Source organism: Mercenaria mercenaria, chromosome 18, assembly GCF_021730395.1.
Source record: "Mercenaria mercenaria strain notata chromosome 18, MADL_Memer_1, whole genome shotgun sequence".
NCBI classification, from domain to species: Eukaryota; Metazoa; Mollusca; class Bivalvia; order Venerida; family Veneridae; genus Mercenaria; species Mercenaria mercenaria.
Genome location: NC_069378.1, coordinates 47,139,338 through 47,166,365, shown reverse-complemented (window position 1 = coordinate 47,166,365; position 27,028 = coordinate 47,139,338). Strand labels below are relative to the sequence as shown.

The following is a 27,028-nucleotide window of genomic DNA, read 5'->3' as shown; positions in this document are numbered from 1 at the left end:
TTGGGTTGATTTACTATGAAAACAATTCAATCAACATCGTGTTTCTAGAATTTTTAATATACAGCTGGAAATTTGTAATTTCATACACAAGAAAAATTGGGGGGCATCGGAGATTGAACAAAAATAGGTACAAAATAGCATTTCATTAATGATTTTAGTTTTAGGTCTTTCATCATTGCCAGTTTCTTAGAGACTCCTGATTGTCCGACAGACGTTTGGGTGAAAATTATTTAAATTATTATGCCGCATTATTTCTTAAAAAATAAAAGAAATCTGAGTTCGTGTGCGCGTTTCCGATTCATTTTACATATTCAAAAGCTACCTACTTTGATATGTCATAGGTCTATTTGTTAATCCATTAGACATTTTACATGGCTTTTATCTGTGTAACACTTTTTAATTACCCACCTTGATATCTGCATACAAGGGCTATAACTCCTTACGCAAATTATATAACTCCTGCTAATTTGCTAATACAGTTACATGTACATGTAGTTAGTCAAGTGAGGTTATGGTCAGTAAGTTTCAGTAGGTTCAGTGTTTAAGTCCGATTATTTTCCAATTAATCGCTCAGAAGGCCTTCCGATTATATCCGATTAATCGATTTTCCTTATGCTCTCCGATTTTCATCACTAAGGGTTTTCCTGCGAATATATTAATCGACGTGTTTGATTATGATTAATATCTATCCGTCCGTGATGAAATAATGCCCAGAGGGGCACATGGAGTCTTGAAAAGTCTGAAAGTCTCCATATGACCTATTATTGTGTCGGTGTGATTTAAACACACACCTACCACCACAAAAATAAATAAAAATAACGAAGAATGACACTGTGCAGATGTTTCTTAGCGAACCTTTATGATAAATGTCATTTAGCAATATTCCCACTATTTGATTCTTTAAATCCATATCAGAATGTTTCGCAAATTTCTTTCTAATTAAGAAATAAGATAAAAAATGATACTTAATTTCCTGCAGATTTAGTAACTTTTTGGAATTCGAACGGAATTTTAATGATACTATGAAAAAAAATGGATTTTGTCTAAGCAAAGTCTGAAAGAGATATGTTTAAAAGGATACACATTTTAGTAGGAAATATGTTACTTTTATGCAGACTGAAACACCTGGAGCCAGATATATGCGTTATATTTGGAATGAAATCAATGACAAAATGTTAAGGGTTATGTGGCATTCATGTGAAATGAATTCAGACTAAATAATTTCAGACACATTGTCTTGTGCCAGATCGTCAGGAAGAACATATGCATCCACACTACCACTACCCACGATTAATAAATCTTTGCTCTCCCTAATGAGCTAAAAGGGCGAGCTTTTTCATTGAAATAACGTAGATAGCCCCATTATCTGTCTTTATTGTTAACATTTCACAAACTGGTTTAAAACACGTTATGCACATTGTTATCGAGTACTTACATTTGCAGAATGCTATAGGTTTTAGGGACCAAAGCCCTTCCTGTTTAAATTTCGAGAAGCCGCATGCGCAAGTCCAATTATTCACTTTTGATATTTTTTATCCTGACTATATAAATTCTACATTTAAAGATAAAAAATCATTGCAGATTTTGGTACTGGATATATCAGATATTACCACCATTCATTTAAGTTACAAGTAAGAATTTTTTTCCCATTTTGTTTTGTACACTACTGTAATTACAGTTTTAGAGAGTATAGTTTATTCACAATGCGAACCTGTTCAATCGTGCATTAAGAACACGTGAAGATATCTATTTATGAATAAAGATATCGCTCGTCTTTCATTCGACGCCGCCCTGAAGGCGGTGTCGAGTATATGGGATACACTTTTATTTCGGACCCTGTAAAGATGGTAATGAATAGTTTCGGAGTGATAAACTGAACACAGTGAATAGTTTGTAGAAGGATCAACGATATTGCACAATATTTTTAGTGAATAAACAAAAAAATGGCAAAAAGAAAACATAAAAAATGTATGTAATGCAACTTATTATGTGATTTAAAACAATGCTATCTGTCTTTCCTCTCCTTATTTGTAGAGCAGAACATATTTTTTTATTTACAATTTCGTCAAAAATTTCTATAAATAGAATACACCACAGAGCTGATATACCATATACTGTAACGCGTGAATCGCCTGGACAAGGGAGCGTTCGTGTATTTTACAATAATCTTGCAGTAAACTTCGAAGAGAATATTAAAAAAAATTACAATTTGTCTGCATAAAAATTCCTTGGAAAAAAAACGTATTTACAAAGTAAATAAAGGAATCAATAAGCATAGATATGTTGAAATGAACGAAGGAAGTGCCGCTGTTAACTTATTTTTAACCTTTTGTCTTATTTTCTTTGTTGATAGGTACAATGATGTAATTTCAGAATGCGCACACTTTAGCAAATTCCTATTTCTATTTGTTTTTTTGTTTGTTTTTTTTTCTTCCTTTTTTCTTTTTTTTTTTGCTTATGTGTCATATAGATCTACTCATTGTTTACAGATATACACTGTCAACTAAGGTGTGCAATAGGCTAAAGAGCATTTGGCTGAATTTGTTAGTGACAAGTTAATACTTCTTTAAATGTGGTTAGATCGAAATATCAAAAGGCATGGGACCATAACTTATCAAAGCATCAGTGACTTTAAAATAGAATTCCTTGTTGAATTTATATGTTCATTGGTCTTATATGACTAGTCAATTGCTCTGGTTTTATTATATCTTGTTACTTGCTTCTTTTTTTCTTTTTCTTTTTAATTTAATAGATAGTTTTTGTATTTGTCCATTGAAATATTTTCTACACTTTGGCAGCGGGTTATTATGCTTGCTAAATTTCTTGTAATATTAGATTTGAATCTAGACACTGACATACTCCTAGTAACCTTACAGTTCAACGAGGACTTCAAGTTTATCGTTCGTCCGAAAAAATGAATTCTATGATATTCAAAAGTATATAAGAAAGATTCATGCTTTGTGAATAGGGGCAATATAGAGATTATTTATGTTATATAATTCTTTTCCTGGACAAAATGTTTGGTTGTTTTTGGCAACGGAAACAGTAAATTGCTGTGTATAATCTGCATTCTGAAATCTATAATGTAGGTGACTAAGGCCATAAAACTTCATCAGTAAATAGAAAACACGCATTACATTACATGATAATAAAAATAATGGTTTCTGTGAACCACAACTTTGAAATAATTTCAACATTTCCTCATTTCCCAACAAACTGCATTTCTGTGAAACTTCATAAACACTCTCCTGCATATAAGAACTTTTCACAGGAGGTGACCTTAGTTAGTGAAATAATTACTTTAATTTTGTATGTAAAGGGACCACCTACTCGGAATGTTAATGTCATTGCAGGTAGAGGATTTGTATTGCATGGTAAAACTTTTCTATCATGTTTATTCTTCATGTTTAAACAGTTTATAACATATATTGTTTTATGTGCTAATGTTGATAACTTGTAGCCAGTCAGACTAATAAAGTAATGATTAGGTGATTTCTCATATTGCAAAAAATGTACTTCAGACACAACACTTGGCGGCGTCTTTGATGCTTGCATCAATGAATTTCCTTGTGTACTCTGCTGTGTGTCTATCATTTACACCAATGGCAAGAAAGTAAAAGCACAATACCGCGAAAAACAATCTAGGTTGTTCTTAGATCTTCTGTAGTCTCCTTCTGATCCGGTCTCAAAATCTGGCTAGATTTTGGGTTTAACTGGACAACTCGCCATTATATCCTAATTGTATAAAACATAACAAAAGACAAACACTTCCTCATAGAGCTTTTATTCATATCAATGATTTTATCTTAGAATGGGGTGTTGTTATTTCGCTTTGAATCTTGTATTAAGATTTATAACGAATTAAAACTGAAAAGAATACTACTTCTTTTCTTTCTCATTATAATTTCGTGAAGTAAAATAAAAAAAATCAACTTTTAATTGTTGCATATATTCATTGCTATTGACAGTGAATAGACTGGTGGTAATGATAACTATTTCTATCATTATATTTACATTAATGATTTATTTATGATATATATAGATTTGATATTTATTATTAGGAGTACTGTAGAAGTAGTGTAATAACCATTTTATGATCACACTGAAGGCAAAGAAAGATAATCCTGTAAAGATACAAAGCTATGTTATAAAAGAAAAATAAACAATGGTTATCAAACATGTTTATGTAGCTTGAAATTGAAGAAACAAGAGTCACATATGTTACAATGGTATTTGATACTAAGATCTCGACATACAATTGTTTACCTGGTAGAAAAATTCCCGCCATGTGTTAAGGGTTTTGTTTAGAATTTTTAAACACTTTGATATATCTTGATCCGAAATTGGCAGCGTCACTTTATTTGTTTTAACTGAAACAAATTATCAGGTGTGTTTAGGTGAGAGAAACAATGATTAATAATATTTATGCACAAGTGTAAGTTGCATAGCCCCCGTAGCATTAATTCAGGATAATAGTGCACATGTATAATGACATGTTATTAAAGGTCTAAGCTTATATATTCTCTTAGGAATGAGATGATTACGTTTGATAGATGAAATAATATGAGCCGCGCCGTGAGAAAACAAACATATTAATGACTTTACGACAAGCATCGATCCAGACCAGCCTGCGCATCCATGTTACGTTGTTCGCTTTCAAAGCCTATTGCAGTTAGAGAAACCGTTAGCAAACAGCATGGATCCTGACCAGACTGCGTAGATGCGCAGGCTGGTCTGGATCCATGCTGGTCGCAAAGGCACTATGTTGGTTTTCTCATGGCGCGGCTCAATTATGATGAATACGGTTACGACAGTATATGAATGATATTGTAATTAGGAAACTGTATGGTTAAATATAAAGTAGTGAGTTGATGAGTATTATCTACATGTTTGCTCGTACATACAGAAGGACAATTGTGAATGTAATAATTAGCGTACGCAGTACGCAATACCAAAGTATTAGAATAATATTTATACTGCAGAAACACCTTTTTGGTATAATAAATGAACAGTTCAAATCCATTTTTCAGTGTGAAATGATATCTTTGTATACTTATTTATCAGCCATGAATATGTTTGATCATAGTCTCTGTAAAAACATCGAGAAGTAACCATTTAAAAAAATCTGAAGCAAAATTGATACTTGTAATATGTAATTGACAGTTATATGTAATTTCAAACGTTTCCTCAGGTGAATAATTCAGCAGAATATTGGGTAAGCTAAGATTCCTTTTCAACAGTTTGCAAGAGCCGAATTTTTTTTTTAGTTAACTCAAAACCAAAGACCAGCCAGGAATCTAAAACTGATAAAAGTGCTCCGGGTAAGAGGGAATCATATGCATACCAAATCATGCTAATTTAAGTTAACCTGAAAGAGCCTACAATAGATTTTATAATGTAAGCAATCTCTAATTGTAATTATAGTTTGGCTGGATATAGTCGTAAACGAGATGCTCCCAACAGAAAATTGTAAAATGATGTAAACATTTGTGAGATTTATGTGAGTTATAAACTGATGTGAATTTTTAAGTTTTTTTTCTTACATTGTTTGCAACATATAAAAGGTGTGTACCCTACATTTAGCAAAATCCGAAAATGCTTCAAAATGAGTAAAGCATTTGGGACACTTTTGAAAACAGGACATGGAATGACGAACGGAATCCGCTGAAATATCTTGAAAGTAAACCTTTACATCTTGAAACAAAAAGAAAGTTCTTCCGAACATATTGGCGGACGGAGAGAGAGATATACTATATACAACATTAACAATACAATATTTCATAAAAAAAAACACTTGAAGTAAAATTGCATTTAAACATATAAACATAAAGAATATGACTCAGTATAAACATCTATATTAAGTATTTGCTCTCTCCATTTCCTGGATCAGGTTATTAATAGATGAAATAGACAAACGTGAAATATATCAAACATACGGATGTATATAAGCTGTTGTTCAAAGACATGTGTACTGATCGTTCAATGAGCTTTAACAGCAACTTGGGTTTGGTGTATTTTTTGACAATTTTATAATCAGTGAAATATTTACTCATGAACCAAAAACCTGAGAAGAAATTCTTGTAAAATCGACCCACACACATTTTTCCAAACCATTCAACCGATTTAACTGAAACCTGTTGATTTTTTTCTAGTTTCGTACCAGCTTGCGTGAAAGGACAGTCACATCCATTACCGGTTATAGCCATACACGGATGCATATGACACATTTCCAAACATGATATGCAACTGAAAGTTTCGATGAGCCTCAGTGCATATTTGGGCATTGAATATGTACATCCCACTTCTTGGAGCTACAAATATACCCGACGAGCAGTTGTAAGCACCTCCCTCGTTTACGAGTGCATTTGAAAAGACAAATGACTGACCTGGTGTTGGCGTTATGTCTGTGATATTGTAGGCGTTGAATGTAACACTTGTATCCGAAACAGTATCTAAAACAAAACAGAAATAGAAAAGATTCAAAATGGATTATTGTTTATCACACTTGAGTCCGTCTCCTGGAAAACCAGAACAGGTGTCATATGAGAAGGCATGGTCGACACCCTAGTGGGGCTCGAACCTGTGAGCTCCAGTTTTAGCAGTGGACACCTTAACCATTAGACAGTATTACTTAGCATGGCGCCGGAGATGCCCTTACTAAATTGTTGAATATCAATTTGGTTTAAGTGGGACAGTATATATTGTCAACAAAAGGAGCAGGATTATATTCAAGTTAAAAAAAAAACGAGTACGCTACAAACAAAGACATGTTAAAGCAACTAACCCACACATTGTGATTTGTAATTTTTAAAACATTTATCACCGAATGGCAAAATGCCGCCAGTGTTTCTTATATTTACATGAAACATAATGGTTGACCAGTTGATAGTTTTCAGATTCGATTTTTTGCAGTTTTTCTCATGAACTTTTATAAACCGTTACAACGCTTTATTTTGTAAACATTGATACATATAGAACGAGAGGCGACATAATTTTTAGACGTTATCATGGGCAGCAAACCAACAGTTCGCGTGTAGTTTGATGGTTTCATTTATATAGTCGTCTACCGATTTGGGAAGTCAGTATGATTTATGATTTACTTTGCCTTATTTAGGTAAGAACCACTATCGTACTGAATAACATTACCTAAATAAAGGGCCGTTCAGTTATTAAAAATACACAAACATCGCTCACCTCCAAACCGAACTATAGGTAGCGCACAGTATTATGGGGTTTTGCAGTGAAAACAAAACAATAACATAAACTCAAGTCAACACATTAAGTTTACGATTTAGTAAGTGATTCTTCGTTGGCCGAGTGGTTACGGTATTCGGATTATACCTTTTCTTGAAACGAAGTTCGATGCCCATTTTTTCAGTTTGCATCACATACTTTGTGTAAGTTTGTTCTTCTCTGGTTTCTAATTATTTTTTTTATATTTTCTTAAAAAAATGGTAGTATCTATAAATCAATCAATCCTAGAATTATGGCCGGGTAATGCTTTTATTAAGATAAGTGTAAAATTGTTATAAAACTTACAAGGTAGTCTAAAAGACAGCCAATCCCCGCCACTGTTATGGATAGTGAAAGGGTAAACATTTGACGTTGAGCTGTGACCTTGACCTTGAACTGACATGACTGACCCTTAAATTCTGCACATCGTCTTGATGAGGTGATTATTTGACCCAGGTTTCATGAAAATCCTTTAATGAGTTAAGGAGATACAGAGCTCAAACCTTTGACCTTGAGTTGTGGCCTTCACCTTGAGTTGACATGGCTGACTCATGAGTTCTTGATGAGGTGATCATTTGACCCAAGTTGGATGAAAATCCTTCAAGGGGTTTAGGAGATACAGAGTTGACACAAAATGGAAGGCTCAAACTTTTGACCCCAAATTGCGATCTTGACCTTGAGCTGGCATGACTGACTCATGAGTTCTACACATCGTCTTTGATAGGTGTTCATTTGACCCAGGATTCATATGAATCCTTCAAGGGGATTGGGAGATACAGAGCGGACACAAAATGGAAGGCTCGAACATTTGACCCAGAGTTGTGACCTTGACCTAAAGCAAACATGGCTTACTCATAAGTTCTGCACATTGCCTTGATGAGGTGATCATTTGACCCAAGTTGGATGAAAATCCTTCAAGGCGTTTAGGAGATACAGAGCGGACACAAAATGGAAGGCTCAAACATTTGACCCAAAGTTGTGACCTTGACCTTGAGCCGACATGGCTGACTCATAAGTTCTGCACATTGTTTTGATGAGAAGATCATCTGATCTAAGTTTCATGATTATCCTTCAAGGGGTTTATGAGATACAGGGCGAACACAAAATGGAAGGTTCAAACATTTGACCCCAAGTTGTGACCTTGACCTTGAGCCGACATAGCTGACTCATGAGTTCTGCACATCGTCTTGATGAGGTTATCATTTGACCCAAGTTCCATGAAAATCCTTCAAGGGGTTTAGGAGATATAGAGCAAACACAAAATGTTACGGAAGGACGGAAGCACGGAAGATGGAAGGACGGAAGGACGGACGGAGACCATTCCTATTACGCCCACCACTTGTGGCGGGGGATTAATAAAACTAACTTTAAAAATAGTAAAGGAAAGCTTTAAAACATTAGACCATATTAAACGTAGAGTGTATTTAGACATAATTACGTGTCTAAGTGTACTGACTTCATTTTATGTTACAGTTTTGTTTGTTTTGTATTTCAAAACGTCACAATAGCGTGCGGCGCTGTATTGATAATCAAGTGATATTTGCTTTTTTTATAAACCGGGAAACTCTTATCAGAAATTGTAGACGAATGTTTTTTATCTTAAATTAAATTTTATTTGGAAAACAGCTATTGTCAACAGAATTTGATGGGGGAAAAAAACATTTCTAGAACATCAAATATTCAGGATATCTATAGGTGAATATAGCAAAAGTTTGACTTTTTAAAATCTGACACTACAATCAGTGGATTAGTCGCTTTAAGATCTTTGTGTAAGAAACAAGTCCAAGTTGTCCATTTAATGTTTTAGAACTATATTGATTTTTTTTTATTCAACTGTCAAAATATTCGGAAGAAAAATAAATCGTCTGAATAACACAAACTAATGCCTGTTTCTGGTTTCATTTCTCAAACACATAATTCTTACAACTGACAGGAAGTTAACTCTAAATGAAAATTTAATTTAGACGTATGCATCAAATAGGCTCATACTGCTACTTACTATTCAATACTCTTTACATCCAGGATAACCATGATAATGATATCTTAATAAGTACACGTCAATAAGACATAGTATTAAGACATATGCTAAGATGCTAACCATTCCTTGCACTCCCCTGTTACTCATGGTCATCCTTTAAATGAATATAAATAAATCGTGTGACATGATTTGCTTTTCCTACACTAAATTAGGCTTAATCTTGCAGAGCGGACCGGTTTCGTGCACAATGGACTGGAGTTTCTTTTTATCGATAATGGAAAATTCCATTTCACATCGCGGGAAAAAAAGATAAATCCCGTGCTGTAAACGTCGTCAAGAGAAACTAAATTCATGCAGTAAACTCGTGTCATTATATTTGTTTTAACGTTTTCTGTAAGGCTGGATAAATACCAAATACGGTCAAACCTGTGTTATAAAGACCACCTCTGAACAGAGACCACCTGACTCTAAAGACCACATGTTTTGTTTCACATTTTAACATTTACAGTGTATTCTAACCTGTGAATAAAGACCACTTCCCAATAAAGACCACGTTTTGGCTCTCCCAAAGGTGGTCTTTGTAGACAGGTTTGACTGTACATTGATACACTTTGTTTCTTATAGTCAATATCTCAGTTTTAAATTTTACTAGAAATACATGAAGTAACGCTTCAGTTACTACGATGATTCTAATGTTGATTTTCACTTTTCAAATGATGACGTCTCTCTGTTTACGATCGTACATTGTCAGCGTTTTCTTTAAATGAGCGTCTATGAGAAATAGTACTGTAAAGAAAGTAATTTTCTTCTATTATTTGTATAAAACGGTTTGTAAGAAACAATCTGTCTCATGTCGTAGACACAGATGAAGATATACGGTCTCGAGTAACCGTTTAAGTTTTCTCGTTAGAGCCTCGTTACCGCTGTTACAATTACCCTCGAGCTGTAGGCTACCATCTGCACTTACACGGAAAAATTCCTAAAGCCGACATACGTCCAGGTCTTATATACTTATGACAGGCTTTTCTATAACATATTTCCACATCACTTGAATCACCGTCGCAGTATTTTCCATATGGATCCGGACAAGGGTTTGTACACGACCTTGAGCGTTTACGCAAACCCCAATCACAAGACGCACTGCAATTACCCCATCCACCCCATTCTGTCCATCCTCCGTCTACAGCTGAAAATGAAAGATATAAAGAAATCAAACATTTCACTAAAGTTAGGTGATTATATAGCTTTGCCATTAATAGTTGTTTGGTTAATTCAGATAATCATTGAGTAATATGTCAGTTCTTTAATATGTGCAATATTTGTTATCAGTCAAAAACACAGAATACCGGGGAAGGACAAAATAATTGTAAAGCTTGTAAATTATACGAACTAGCATAAACAACATATGTGTTAATTTAAGAACGCGGGTGTACATATTTGACAGTTTTGTAAAGCTTGTAAATTATACGAAATAGCATAAACAACAAATTTGTTAATTTAAGAACGCGGGTGTAAAGATTTGACAGTTTCGTTTGTTTGTTTCTTTGTGTGTTTGTTTTGGGTTTAACGCCGCTTTTCAACAGTAATTCTGTTATGTAACGGTCGAAACTTTTAATAATGATATTCTGTCGACTTTGTTTCAGCGGATTATACATGTTGACTAATTTCATTCAATTTTGAACTCTTTCAAAGATATAAAATGCACACGTTTTCAAATACTAATGTTGTCTATCATTATGTTATTGACTGGAAATTAAGCAGGTAAGTTTATTAACAAATTCAACGAGGTAACAAAACAGTGTGTTTCGTATAACAACTGTCTAGCTTACTTTCAGATGCATTGAAAAAAGCATTTTCTTATTAAGATACAAAATAGGTAAACTACTGCAGGATTTAAACATTTGCCACGCCATCGTTTTCTTTCACTGATAACACTATTTTCAAATTAAGGCATGTGTATCACCTCTAGTTTATATTTCGAAGATTTTAAATTGGTGTTTTGCCTACCCCGAATGTTTCAGCAATTTCGTAAGCTGTTTTTCATCCCGAACGGGCAACTCAAGAGCTTTAGAATTTGTTGTAATGTCTGATGGGATACTGTCTTTGCTTTTTGCAGCTACCATGCTCGTGTAAAAAGAAGTTGTCGCCATAATCAACTTCACGTGAATTAAAGAACCGTAACTCTGCTTACAACTTGCAAGTGAGCGTCTTAAAGTCGTAAAAACCCTGAATTTACTGTAGCTTGTCGAGTAAGGCATATAGTCATCAAATTCAAATTATCTAACTATAGCCGGAAATTTCGTTGGAAGATTAAGATATGACAGGGAGAAGCTTACTTTAAGGGAGCGAAAATGCAGTGACAACAAAATCGATTTTGTCCAAGTTTTTTTTTGAATTAAACACTCAATTACTATTAAACTATGTCGTTCGCAGTCCGATTTGATTCAACAGCTATAGTTTTCTACTGTGTTCTTCCGCTTCAATATCTCTGTATATAAAATGTAATTCCCATTTTAAATATAAATGCAGAAACAAAAGTTACCTTCGCATGGATCTTTCACACATATGTTTACGTCCATTGTGTCCCCAAAACAGTGGTCGCCATACCTTAACGGTGATGGATTGGTACATGTACGGTGCCTTTTCTGTACACCTATTCCGCAAGTTACTGAACATGTTCCCCAGTCTGTCCAGTCGGTCCAGCCTCCATGCTCTGAAAAACGAGTCTTGAAAGTTTTTTTACTCACACGAATTCGGGAAAATGGACAATGAAATTTTAATGTTGTGTTTTATATATCTGGTTCTTTAATATGGTCAACTGCCGTGAAGGTGACGCCTTCATAACATTGCAATAAGGACTTCCAGATTTTAATACTGGAACGCAAAAACATTCGTACAAGGAGTCCATAAATATCTCTCTCACTCTTGATTTTGTTTTCTGAAGCGTATTATCTAAAATTATCAGAAATAAGAAAACAGTATATTTATAGGTTATTAGCTTTGTATCGGGAAATATGCACGAGTTCTTCAGTGGAAATATTGCGCGACTTTAGGAGCGCAATATTCTTCCGCTGAAGAACGAGTGCATATTTCCCGATGCAAAGATAATAACCTTTTTATTACATACGCATCTACACATATAAATATAATGTAAATACCATAAACTTGTTCAATAGCCTGAATAGGACTGAAAATACTGAACTAAATAGAAAAAAAAGTGCAACAACACACACTGAATTACGTCACGCACCCGATATGAAATTCAGGCGTCAGTGTATGGAAAAATATTGACGTTTCCGGTACCAGAGTAACTTAACGGGGAATAGAAACGAGTAATTATGTAATAAGTATAACTATTTAATTTGGAAAGGGCACAGTCATTTCATCTAATTTGCAAAATATGAGAACAGTAACTTCCTTTGTAAAATTTAATTTAGGATGATTGTTTGAGACCATTTGATTGATTTTAATGGTAAAATCTGAAACATGTGTACGAAAGATTGCAATCTGGATATGCAATTATGTATAAAAAAGACTGCTATAAAACATATGTAGAACAAATTTAATTTTCAAACAATATTACAACACATGCAGTTACGCACCGGGACATAAAGGTCTGACGCATTGCTTTATATCAGTATCGTTCCTTCGCAGTCCAGTCCCCAGTACGCAGGTGCTGGTTTGGTACATGTTCGTGTTCTTGTATGTTTTCCTTACCCACATGTCACATCACACGATGACCAAGAGGACCAGTCAGCCCAGTTACCATCAACTACAGGACACATGTAGTGAAACAAAGCAATAACTTTTAACATCTCCAAACAAGATAATTGGTTATCAGGACATGTCTTTAAATTATACACAGAACAAGGGAGCACTGTAGAAGTTTAAAGTTACATAGTCTAGGTGAAACTTATGTCTCTGTAGTTAAGTTTGTATTAATGTCTACTCTAGGTGTTACTGATGTTATTATGATTTAGTTTCAAATGCAGGGTGATAATATAGGCTTAAGGCAATCTGTATAGACGGAAAAAATAAAAAATTCATATTAGTTTTAGAATCTTATATGCCAATCTCTTTATATATTAATGGAATATTATCTACACCGTTTTTTTTTATTAAAAAACAACAACAAACGATACAAATATAAAAATACACATCTCAGTTCTATATACCTAACAAACACAGGTCACAGGATTTTCAGCAGACAAATTTAGCATCATGTATATCATCACATACGTCAAACAAATAGTCCAACATGTCACAGTTTTCGTACGTGTCCACGCAGGGTACAGCTGCAATTAGGCCAAGTACATGTCAATTACGTGTAGCTAAAATATACATTAGCATTCTATAGTAATACGAGTTATACTGGAACTGTAAATAAACAATTTCATGGCATCGTGATATAAAGAACTAAGTAGTATTCTTACATTTCATATACTACAGATTAGTGCGCAGCGTATGTACTAATCCGAATTTTTGTGTTCTGATCACAACAAATGATGTGTTTTTGTTTTTTGTTGTTTTTTGTGTGAAAAGGTGATGAGTACATATGGTTAATTTTGAAGATGACTACCAGTTAACACATCAATTCACAGGCACACAGAAACTAGTTCTTGCTCTTGCTGAAAAGTAATGAGTCACAGATATTCCACAGAATATTTGAGCCGCACTAAGAGAAAACCAACATAGTGCGTTTGCGACCAGCATGGATTCTCTCATTGCAGCATGGATCGTGACAAGACTGCGCGAATGCGCAGGCTGGTCTAGATCCACGCTGGTGGCAAACGTACTATATTGGTTTTCACATGGCGCGGCTCATTTCAAGAAACGTAAACACTAACTAAAGTATCCACCAGTTCAGTCATCTTAGTACAGTATGATGACGCTGATATTTGATTATGTAGTGTTAGATAAAGAAACAAAATCAATTCTTAAGTCTATAAAGATAAAATGAGCCGTGCCATGAGAAAACCAACATAGTGGGTTTGCGACCAGCAAGGATCCAGACCAACCTGCGCATCCGCGCAGTCTGGTCAGGATCCATGCTGTTCGCTTTCAAAGCCTTTTGCAATTAGAAAAACCGTTAGCGAACAGCATGGATCCTGACCAGACTGCGGATGCGCAGGCTGGTCTGGATCCTTGCTGGTCGCAAACCAACTATGTTTGTTTTCTCATGGCACGGCTCAAATATGAATGGATGAACTGACATATTAATGATCTTTTGTCTTTTCTTGCAAGATAGAATTTAATGAAACGACATGATATTTAAAATAAATGACGAGTAGAAAAAAAATACAGGTAGTTTCTAGCACTGATAAATTTAATGAAAGCTAACTAAAAAATTAAAGTAGGAATAATGATCTAATAAGAAAAATCGAAGTAGGTGTCTTGGTACCAGATGGTTAAGAATAAGATGTTGTTACATAATCTTGACGAAAATGACTAGTTTTAATCGCTCCTTAATTGTGATTGAAAAACATTTTAAACAATTGGGTATTTCGTCAATATACTTAAAATATCTGAGTGCAAAAGTGTCTATTATTAACATTCTGACAGTGATCTGATATCATTAATGTAAGTACATACCTGGCCTACTCATTAACTAAGCATTTCATCAACCTTCCAATAAGCAAAAGCAATCCCGCAATAATAAGCATAACAGCTATATTCACAAATAAAAAAAAATGGAATCGGAAGGTACAACATCTGGGAAATCTAAGGAAAATTTTAAATGGGAAATATTTTAAATTAAAGTCTGGTAATGGCTTGATAAAAAATATATATAAGTCGCAGAAACATAAAGATTTCCAATAGACATCTTACACTACATTATTAGCTCAAATATATGTTGTATAAAAATTAACTTTACTAAATATAAGAGATAAAATATAAGGGTGATTTCCAGGAGGCACAAAACACCCCAACCATGCACCGCAAAGTAGGTCCAAAGAAAAAGAAGCTTTAACGGTAAAATATTGTAGTCAAGTTTAAATGAATCAAGGTACTTTCATAACTGGATGTCATGCAATAACAAATGATTGTAAAAAACAACAGTTTTAATGGCGGTACACATTTATACTGTGCTTATCTACATGAATGTATACATGTATACAGGGTGTACTGTTTTAAATCTAATGCATGGTACTGTTAATACACATAAACATGTTCATCTTATTTTACATCAACTGTATGAAGGATTTAATGTACCTTTAACTTATACAAGTGGTATAACATATTTTAGAATAGTTAGATACAAGATAAACGATGAACTAGAAGATAGTAACCTGATACAAGTTGTATGACTACACATTTTGTATATTATATGCTGAATTTTGTAAAGGTTTTTAAACTACAACATGCCATATCTACCGTATATGTAAAAACTTACGCGACGATTTTTAGAAGATTTAACTATTACCGAAATATAGATTTCATGTGATAAATTCTCGCAAAAATACCGTCATACTAGATGTCCAAATTTCCTATTAAAGACAGCAAAATTAAACTCAGTAGACACTTGTTTTTCGATTTTCTCACGTATTTCGTTTTAGCACTTTGTCATCGGAATGAATGACATAACTTAAAATCTACACCCCATGCCTTTAAATGCCGATATCTAATTACGTCGATGTGAGAATTCAAAAAATAATTTTAATATGCACACAAATATCTTCAAATAGTTTCCTGCTTTCAGTTTCTTGCACACATCTTTTATCAACATTTACATAAATTAATAAATAGTTGATTCGTTCGTCGGTCGAGTTTCATTATCTGTTCAAGTGTTTCACAATGTCAGTATTACAAATTCGTATCACATGCCAAAGGTAAATAAAACACATTTAATTTTTTTCTTGTTATTTGAAATCAACGTACGTGTTTCCTGTTGACACAGGAGATCGTTACACTTTTCAGTTCCGCAGCACTCGTAACACTGTTCGGCCGAAAGTGTTGGAGGTATATTGTCACAATTCTATAACATATAAATAATTGGTTAAATTAACTTCTTTTAAATTTCATTTTGACATTTATAATATCTATTTGTCAGTGATCAGGTTTTGAATTTTTACACTTCACTTAACATAAATGTAAACATGACCTTTTTTATCCATGTTCATAAATCAAAATATATGTTTGTTCTATGCATTTGATGTTTCGTTCAGTTAAATGATTTTTGTATGTTCAAAGTTACTACACATATTGATATTATTATGTTACGGCCAGGAAGTAAAAGTGTAAATACGCTACCTCATCGTCTGTACATCCCATCGTAAATGTCTGATTTTGTCCTATTGTTTCGGATCGTGTGAAACATGACTGTAAAAATGAAAATATGATATTGTAGCATAGGAATTACAGTAATCACTACATGTATTTCTTTCAGACTGCTTTATGATATTACATTTAAAATTTCCATTGTGTTTAGCTTTTAATTTTTGTCATTCGGGACAAAGTTATGACCCGTTACTGGATGTTTTATTCCTTTGAAGCCTAATTATTATAGCTTGTTCATAGTTAGTCAGATTTAACATTATTCGAAAATATTGCATCCGATGTTCACTCAGTGCAATATTTCGATTTACACTGAAGCTCTGCGCAATGCAATATCTTTGAAATATGTTCATCTTTTGTAATAGTCATAAGCATGCATTTATCGTTTCAATCAATGTAATTTAAAGTTTTTATGTGTTACATTATTTTGTAACAGAACAGACTTTTATACAACTACCTACCTGTCCACTTCCGCATGTCATATTTGATTGACAGTTCTCTAAACTATCTACGTCACTACACGTGTAACACGACAGTGAAGCTGAAATGTTACTTCAGAATTTTTTTTAAACAACAATGCATGTACAAAATTTTTTAATGTGGAGAAAATAAGGAAAGCTAGAAAGAAAATACTATACATATAAAGTAGTTCTGAAGTTGATGTTTGAAATAAAAATTCAGGGTGATCACATTTCATCACGCTCATCAACGAAATCAATATGGCAAACTTTTAGAGGGTGTAGACAGTATCATATAGTTTGTGAGAAAATGCGCATCATCGTAGATCTGCTTAATTTTCTTCAGTTATCAAGTTGTAAATTTTGAAACTATCACTACGAAGTATATATTTTCAATGCTTAAATTAGTGGTATTACAGTTATTATCAATTTCTGCGGTAATTTGAACAATATTATGGTTATTTTCAAATTGTCACTACATACCTGTGGTTCTAAGCGCAGCCAAAAAGAAAGCAAGACAGACTGAAGGTAAAACATAGAAAGGTGAACATTGTTGGTAATTATAGTATACTCAATAATGTGTTAAAGCTGTTGAAGAACAGAAAAGGGGTGTAAAAATTTTATGTATCAATATAATCCGAACGTCAAGTGATAAATATGGAACTCTGGAGCTGTTTTATGTTAGATAAATATTTATTTAGAATAGTATCTTCCCAAGATCCTGTTATGTCTTGTTAATTACTGCATTATCATGTTGACTTGCAATGCTATCATGTCTAACGTATGTACTATTTTTGTCAGAGTGACGACCATCCTATTTTCTTAAAACAACCTGTTATAATGCCCAGTGGACATAGTGGCGTACTATTTTATTAAACGGCCATCATATTTTCACAAATGAACATGCAACCATGTCCATTGTATATAAAATCTTGTCAGAGTGGCGTACTATTTTATTTAAAGACAATCCTATGCTATCATGGCCAGTGCATTTACTCTCTTTTCAGACTGACGTAGTATATTGTAAAACGACCATCGTATTATCTCAAAAAAGTACTTTCTTGTCAGAGTGATGGACTATTTTCAAATTGCCAAACGACCATCCTATTTTCTCAATGTATCATGCTATCATGTCCAGTGTATATACTATCTTGTCAGAGTGACGTGCTTTTTAGTCTAACGATCATCTTTTTTTCTCAAAGTAACCTACTATTTTGTCAGAGTAACGTTCTATTATGTCAAACGACTATCCTACTTTCTCAAAGTAACATACTATCATGTCCAGAGTACATACTATCTTGTCAGAGTGAAGTATTATTTTGTTAAACAACCATCCTATTTTCTAGAAGTAACAAGGTATCATGTCCAGTGAACATTACAATCTTGTCAGAGTGATACACTATTTTGTTAAAAGACATAATAGTATACACACTAGACAAGATAGCATGTTCCTTAGAGAAAATAGGATGATCGTTTAAGAAAATAGCACGTCACTCTGACAAGATAATATACACACTTTACATGATAGTATGTCACTTTGAGACAATAGGATGGTCGTTAAACAAAAAACAAAAAAAAAAAAAAAAAAAAAAAAAAGAAGAAGAAAAAAAAAAAAGAACGTCAATCAGACAAGATACTATGTTAAGTGGACATGATATCATGTTGCTTTGAGAAAATAGGATGGTCGTATCACAAAATAATATGCCACTCTGACAAAATAGTACATATATTAGACATGATAGCATTGCAACTCAACATGACAACACGGTAATAAACAAGACATAACTATATCCTGAGAAGATACTTCTCTAAATAAAGAAGATACCGCTTAATCTTCTAACATACGACAGCTCCGCTTTTCCATATAAAAATCGCTATTAACATAGAAAATAAACTCTTATCAAGGGTATTCAGTTTGCCATAATCCAGTCAATTTCTTTAATTTTAACAAAAGAAATACTATAGCTACCAGAAGACGAGCATAATAGTCACCATTAAAATACGCATATTATTTAAATACCTATGTTGAACATTTTTGGCATAAACGAGCTCCCAGTAAATATCATTTTGTCCGTTGAACAACGAAAACGAGACACTAAAATATAACAGAAGATATAATTATTATCTGTAAAATAAAATCATTTGGTATAAATTCTGAACCAACAGTTTAGTTATTGTTTCAATATTGACATTTCTTTCTCCCTATCAATTTTGAATTAGCTTAACATTATTTAAATTATTTGCTAGAAACGTTTGTCATATATCAATATCGCTCTTGTTCTGGAAATAATGTTACATGAAATATTGAGCCTTTTCTTTAAACGTATGAATTACCTAAGATAATGTTGTCATGGTTTCTTGCAGAATATAGCCAACTAGTCACCTTAAAACACAGTGTACTTATTTTAAGTGTTTTTAAACAGCGTGTAAACTAATACATCTAAACTGTATGAATGTACTACTCCTTTTTGAGATAGCCTTTTTATGAAATTCTAATAACAGATTCAGAGAATCATGTGAAATACTTTTTAGATGTAATATGTAAGTTTACAGAAAAAGCAGTTTGTGTTATTGCACGATTAAACTTTAAATGTCAAACTGTTCTCGTTATAAATCTGTGTTGATATTTTACTCTTTATGCTGAGTGGGAACGAAGGATGCGGCTCAAAGAGTTTTTTATGTAAGAAAATGACACAGAATTTCAAAGAACTCCCTAAAAAATCAAGGAACATAAAAAGACAATTTCACGCTGGAAAGGGCCGAGACATGTGGCTTGACCTGTACATTGAAATGTGAAAATGACTAGTTACTGTTGAAAAGGTGGGAGATGAATGTTATCTGAAGACGAAGCTTTAAATCCTGTTACACAATATGATATGTTAGCTGCTGACAAGATCTGTTTGTTCTAGACAAAAGTTATTTAATGTCTCAGAAAAATGAGGAGATGTTCTACGCGAGTCCGAGAATGATCTAACACAGACATCATGAAAAAGTAAGGAATTAGAAATAGTATAGTAGAAATGGATCAATCCATAAAAGACATGAAACAGTACTTATTGCCAAATATCCAAAGGTGGTACGTCTAAAGAGTAATCCGAAATCATAAAAAGAATGTGCAATGAGGTCAATTGTAAATGAAGAACAGACCAATAAAGAATTGCAGAGCTTGCAGACATGACTGAATTGAATGTGTAAATATACAAGTTACATCCGGACACTATGACTTTATAAACAAACTGAAAGACATTCAACACCTTCCTGAAGGTACATGTGCTATTCTGCTTTGATATCTGTAAATTATATCATGTTCCAAAGAAATAAGGATTGATTGCATGTGATAGTCTCACAAATATGAAACATGCTTGTCAACTGAAGATGGAAAATAAAGATCGCTCAAAACAATTAATTCAAACCTGGCGTAAAACACTTATAAGAAAAAGGTATTGTAATGGATCCAATTACTGAAAGATTGGCAGAGCTTGCAGAACATGAACTGAATGAATTTGTAACCTCATCACCAAGTTACATCCGGGACACTACTGACTTTATAAACAAATGAAAGACATTCAGACACCACTTCCTGAAGGTACATTGCTATTCTGCTTTGATATCTGTAAATATATCCATCTGTTCCCAAGAAATAAGGTATGATGCATGTAGGATAGGTCTCAACAAAAGATCAAACATGCTTGTCCCAACTGAAGATGTGGTAAAAATGATAGAAGTCGTCCTCAAAACAATAATTCAAACCTTGGGGTAAACACTATATACAGAAAAAAAGGTATTGCTATTGGATCCAAGTTAGGAAAAAATTTTGCATGTTCATACATGAGAATCTGGGATGAGAAACTTATGAACTTTGACCAGCAACCCCTTTTCTACAAGAGATTTATAGACGATGGATTTGGTTTATGGACTGGCGGAGAGGAAAGTCTGAGAAATTTTGCGAGGCATGCAAATAGTATACACAAAGATATTCAAGTTGAACTGAGATATAGCCCAGCTAAAATAGAATTTCTAGACACATGGGTAATACTTGAGAATGGAAAAGTTTACACCAGCCTGTATAAGAAGCCCACTGATAAACAATTATATTTGCACAAAAGCTCCAATCACCCATCAAATACAAAATCAGGGTTGGCGTATGGCTTAGGTCTTAGGCTTAAGAGAATCTGTGAAAAAGAGCAAGATTACCAGAAACACAGAACTGGACTTAAACAACAACTTCGCAGAAGAGGATATAGTGGTAAAGAAGTAGAACGGCAACTGACAAAAGTAGATACTTTAGACAGAGAAGACCTATTACAAAAGCAGACTAAAAAAGGAAAAGACAAACGTGTACCACTAGTATTAACATATACCAAGCAGCTCCCTAATATCCACTCAATTGTTAGGAAACATATGAACATTTTATATAGATCTGAGAAGATGATGGAAGTATTCCAATCTCCACCCATTATTGCCTACAGAAGAGACAAAAATATATGTGACATCCTAGTGCACGGGAAAACAAACAAGGCTTTAAAGCAGTCAGTTAACCTATGTAAATGTAGAATATGTTTGTCTCTCCACATGGGAGAAGTCTGGTCCACTGACAAAAACAGCAGCTACAATACAGCCTCAGTTCCAAAATGTACTGACAGAAACTTAATATATGCTCTGGTCTGCTCACGGTGTGACATGACAGTTTATGTAGGAGAGACAGAAAGATCCCTGAAAGAACGCACAGAAGAACATCTTAGAGATGTCCGTCAACAAGCAGATAAACCAATTATGAGGCATTTCGAGGGTCATACAGCAGAAGATGTAAAGGTTGCAGTACTTCAAAAGGTGTTTAACGAAGGACCCATTTACAGACAGATGGTAGAAGAGGAATGGATAAAGAGGCTAGGCACGAAGACACCCCAGGGATGTAACGTAAAACTTAATATTTAAAATGCATTCAGTAAAGTCGTTTATAGTCATCAGTAGTGACCCTTGGATTCTTTAACTTAACTTGTGTAATTCTAAAAACTATGGAGGGTCCTTTCACTTAAATGACAATGCATGCATTTCTAGTGTTTCCATACTGACTGCGTATAGACATCGTGTATATTTTAAATTTTAGGGGTTTAAAATGAATTGGACAGTTATCTTGCTGATTTTATTTATTATATATATATATTTATTATTATTATTATTTATTTATTTATTATTATTATTATTATTTTGTATATCTTGCTGCACTTAGTATTGTGTTTTGCTCTCTGGTTATGAATGATGTTGACACCTTGCCCTTTTGCGGGAAACGACGTCACGTCTTACACAGGATATGACGTGACGTTGTCTTAGTGACAGGACGTCAACATTATTCATTTCCTGTGATATAAATGTTACATGGATATTACTTAGTCAGAAAAATATTTCCATATTCTTGAAAAAGGACAAGTGTCCGAAAATTCGAAATAAAGATTAAAATATCAACACAGATTTGTACTATACTTCCCTTCGGAAGATTTACAGACATATTGTGTTCTCGTTATAGGTTGGAATAATGCATGCGGACCGTATTTAATGTTTAATGGTGCTATAATTTCAGGATCTTCATTTATTATAGCAAATATTCCGTGTAGGACAAGAGTTATTACACCTTTAATCACATGCCACTAATATAGCCCGCTATTAATTTGCTTACTTGCGTTGTATGCTTTTTATAGATATTAAAACATATAAATGCCGTGACTGTCACAGTGTAAATATGCTACTTTTTTGTAGTATCACAATTTATATAGTAAAAACTTGCATTAGAAAAACCCATGAAAAAGAAGTACAAAAAGAGGAATCTTCATCGAATCCATTTACGTCAAACTAATATAAGTAACAAACGTAGAACATATGAATAAAGTTATTGATTTGAGTTTTGTGATACTATTACGCAAGTGAAATACTATCAATATTGGTACCAAAATATACTGAACTGCAAAAAAACTATCCAGATGTATAACTGGTATATTTTGAAATAATCAGTTAATTTTTCAAATTTAAATATTTTCTTCATACCAAAATTAAACTTGAAGAGCTTCACCTGATAATTTTTTAAAAATCAATCAACCGTGAAGTCAGTAGTCCCACGATAGCCGTTTGAAAGTCTATATCTTCTGCGCGTCAGCTGCATTGTAACATCCCAATTAGGCGCTCGCGCTACATTTGATTCAGTCGTGCGGTGCAACCAACAATATTTTTTAAACTTGATGCTGATTTTCGTGTTAGCCAATTATCAATATTTCCAATGACAATAAAATTTCACAAAGAAAATTGTTAATTACAGGTGCACGTGAATTTCGTGCAAAACGGCTATTGTGGGACTACTGACTTTACGGTTGATTGATTTTTTAAAATTCTACACGTGAAGTTCTTTAAGTGTAATGAGATATGAAAAACACAAATGATTTATAAATTAAAGTTTTTAAATCAAAAATACCCAAGTTTTAAAACTGGATAGTTTCTCTTGCTTTTCAGTATACAAATTTATCGTCAATTGTGTAGCTTTATCTTTTCTATAAACTTACTCACTAAAGAATCATGACTACTTTGCAAAGTTTAAAGTAACTATTTATTGTTGAAATCAGCTTTTTAGATAAGAGAAACGAACGAGTAATTGGTTTGTATTCTCCATTCATAAAACCATAAAATCCATTAAACATTCGCAACTTTTAATCACATTTTGTTTCTAGATTTGTGCAAACGAGTTTAAGTAATATTCACAAAAATTATTGAAACTACTTGAAATCATAAAGTTTTAAACATTTTCAATTCTTATTGAAAGGGATGAAGTTTTTCAGTCAAATTTATCTATTCAATATTCAGTTTAATTTTAAAAATGGTGAAAATATGTACCATAAAATCGGATATAGATGCTCATGCAACATCAACGCTTTTGACGTCTTTATATTTCATGATAAGTTTTGTTAAGAAATTGGATTTAAAAATCTAGTGTATTATGTACTATCTGATATTAAACAAAGCCGTCCAAACAGTTAAAATAATTTGAATTTTACCTGAAAAAGAAGCAATCTACACACAAACAAAAGTATCTGATTTCTGTTATTCTGTATATCAAATAATGAAAACAAAACATAATGTATTCTAATTTACGAGTACTTACCGAAATGTTATATGCCTGACACAATTATTTACTTGACACTTAAGTAAAAGTTCGTCATGTAAAATGTAATGCCTTGACGAAAATATTTATTTCTTAATTTTAAATCTTAGCTCAGTTAAGTAAGGTATTGACATGGATGCTTAAATACCCTCGTTTAAAATTTTTAAATCTCAGTTAAAAGTTTAAGGCAGAGGTAGTATTTTATTTGATTCTCTAACACAAATGAATAGTTTTGTCGATGGTCTTTGTTGCATCTACTTGTCGTATTTCAAGGTAATATCCATGTGTTAGGAGTCGTGGTCTTTGATATCTTCGATTATTTAAAACGCTACTTGAATTCGATTATACCTCTATTTAATTTTGATGATATACTACTATGCTGAACGTATGTTAAAAACATTAATTATTTTCGTAATATAGTTTTATGAGTAACCAGCAAAATATGATAAGAAAAATCAATTATCCACAAACTAAAAGTACTGTCATATCTTTTCACATAACTCTTTAACAGCAATCATCCGTCGAATTATAGAGAATCATCATTAGATTAAAATTTACTATATTTATTCTGACGAATTTTTTGTTTGAAATAAAAGTGTATTTTACTTTAGAATAAAACCCTGTATTCAACTTCTGTCGGAAACGGAAGTATTCAATTGTAGGACTACTCATTAAATTGAGACGTTACATGCATCTAAAGGTTCTTCATTTCAAACGCGATTTTAATCTTAATTGCCTTAAATTATAGTCCATTTTGGCCGATATTACAGTATATACAGGTAATACATATATAATAACAAAGGTCATAAAGCATCTTCAATGATGCAATCGGCTGTCATGGATTTTGCCAGACAAATGCCTCTTGGAACACAGGCCATGGCAAATCCACTCGAGCAGAATACAACATAGCAGGTCAAGATACTGTTGTCATGACCCTATTACTATATCTTTGAAAATATGAAATAATTAAACGTATATTTCATTGTAAACTTGATGAATAAAAAAGTGCTTATTCTTTGTTTCTGATATTACCGTAATATATGAATGATAAGTTTGACATGTGACTTTGTATCCATGGGCATGGAAAATAAATACATATAGTTATGAGAAAAATACCAATACCTTTTTACTCCTGCTGGAACGGTATGACGCTAAGAACCTGACAGATAACAATATGTTAAATGTAATTTGGATTGAAAATATATACACTTGATAATTGTGTTGTTTTAGAAACTTCTGTATACATGTATAATCCATCGAACTGGAATCTAATAATTCAATAGGTATATATTTATACCTATATGTTTCAATTTCATTAATGCTGTATATGTCAACATCAATGTATGTGTATATCTCATTAAAAGGTTAATGCAAACCCAGATATTTTCTAGTAAGGCCTTAATTTTAAACATGCCAAGATCATTTCTTTATTTTTATTTTTAGTTAAACTAACTGAAGTGTCACCTCATTTACGTATTTCGTTTTGTTTTAAACATATTATCTCAGTTGACCATATGACATTGTTCATACCCAGTTCTATTGTCAAACCTGTTTGTATAGATGAAAAATAAAGCACAGACCGCGATACAATTTTCTTCTCCATATTTACGAAATACTGAAAATAAATCCTTCCTTATTATATATAAAAAAAAAAAATATTTGCGGTCACAATGACCTAAGCAGTTTGTCATCTTGACAGCAATTAATATATTTAAATACTCCATTTACATTTCAATATAAGTTACAGTGTAACATAAATTGCATGAAAGTTTTTAAAATGATTTGACCTCAGATTTTGGTTTAAAAATGACTTGCAGTTAGATGATATTACGAAGATTAAAAAACTTTTTTATTAACTATTTGAAAGAAATCAAGAAATACTTCTCAACCGATAATCGAACAAAAGTTGTGTGAGCAATAAAACCTCTCCACCATCTTGACCAGTACACCACGGAGAAATACGTACTGAACGTCCGTTTATCTTAAACTTTGCCATAAAGGCAGTATACTTTTGGTACTTTGTGAGAAAAACTTTTCAATTTCGAATTTAATAAATGGCAAGGACATCGAATTCTCAGGTGTTTCCATAACATGTAATCTATTAGTAATTAAGTTTGAAAGTCTTCTTAAGAAATAAAACAACAAATTACTAATATCTTAAATGTTTCTTTTTTCCTTCTTGTCGTATGAATTAGAAGCCAGTCACTGTAACAATACAGTAACGATAACATAGTACTGTGTCAGTATCAACCAAAATATGTACATTTTTTTCAGGAGACCGTTGTCCTAATTATCTATATGAAGTCGTTTAACTGTTACGTGATAATATGTTTTATTGTTTGAGCTTACATTTTAAATAAGTCACAGTCTACGTATGCATATATATGACATTCGAAATATAAATATAAATCCGAGTCATAAACGAGGATAAACAAACTGCCTGATTTATAAAAGTTTTTGAGTAATCTGTTCTCCGACCAAGACACCCAACTTCACATGACCCTTTTATATAAATTGCCACTGGAAGAAGATGTGATGCATGTTATACACATTCGTGACATTTTCAAACAATGCTCTGTAAATGTTATTACATAATTATCGTCTTGGTTTAACAAAACAGCTGTAACAAATAAATATGTTTTTTATAAATTTTAATTAATTTAAAGATGTTTTTCACAATTATTTCTAGCGGACAGAATTTTTTGTAACTTTGCATATTTATAGATTGATGTATGACAAGTTAAAATAAAAAATAAAAATAATAGGTACCCGTGCTTCTTTTTTCAATATTAAAAGTTTATTAAGAACACCAAATCGGTATTTTCGTCTGAAGAAACAGTACATACATGTCATAATAAAACTACTGCAAACAATTATTTATTCGAAGTTTCACTCTGATGTTACTGTTTATGCATCCGAATTAATCACACCACTATAACT

At 32.9% G+C, this 27,028-nt stretch overlaps 1 protein-coding gene across 1 annotated transcript in view; it reads right to left on the bottom strand.

Annotated features, from left to right (window-relative positions):
* The window catches only part of LOC123537769 (uncharacterized), a 30,049-nt gene extending 5,763 nt beyond the window's left edge, over positions 1-24,286 (bottom strand). The window contains exons 1-12 of the mRNA XM_053529421.1: positions 24,089-24,286; positions 19,279-19,327; positions 18,965-19,039; positions 17,428-17,466; positions 16,948-17,027; positions 16,463-16,531; positions 16,091-16,187; positions 13,387-13,506; positions 12,814-12,983; positions 11,754-11,924; positions 10,179-10,397; positions 6,387-6,452 (exon numbers count right to left, since the gene is read on the bottom strand). Coding sequence (XP_053385396.1) covers positions 6,387-6,452; positions 10,179-10,397; positions 11,754-11,924; positions 12,814-12,934 — 577 coding nt within the window. The 5' untranslated portion in view covers positions 12,935-12,983; positions 13,387-13,506; positions 16,091-16,187; ... (4 more) ...; positions 19,279-19,327; positions 24,089-24,286. The remainder of the gene's footprint in view (positions 1-6,386; positions 6,453-10,178; positions 10,398-11,753; positions 11,925-12,813; positions 12,984-13,386; positions 13,507-16,090; positions 16,188-16,462; positions 16,532-16,947; positions 17,028-17,427; positions 17,467-18,964; positions 19,040-19,278; positions 19,328-24,088) is intronic.
* Positions 24,287-27,028: the final 2,742 nt, after the last annotated feature.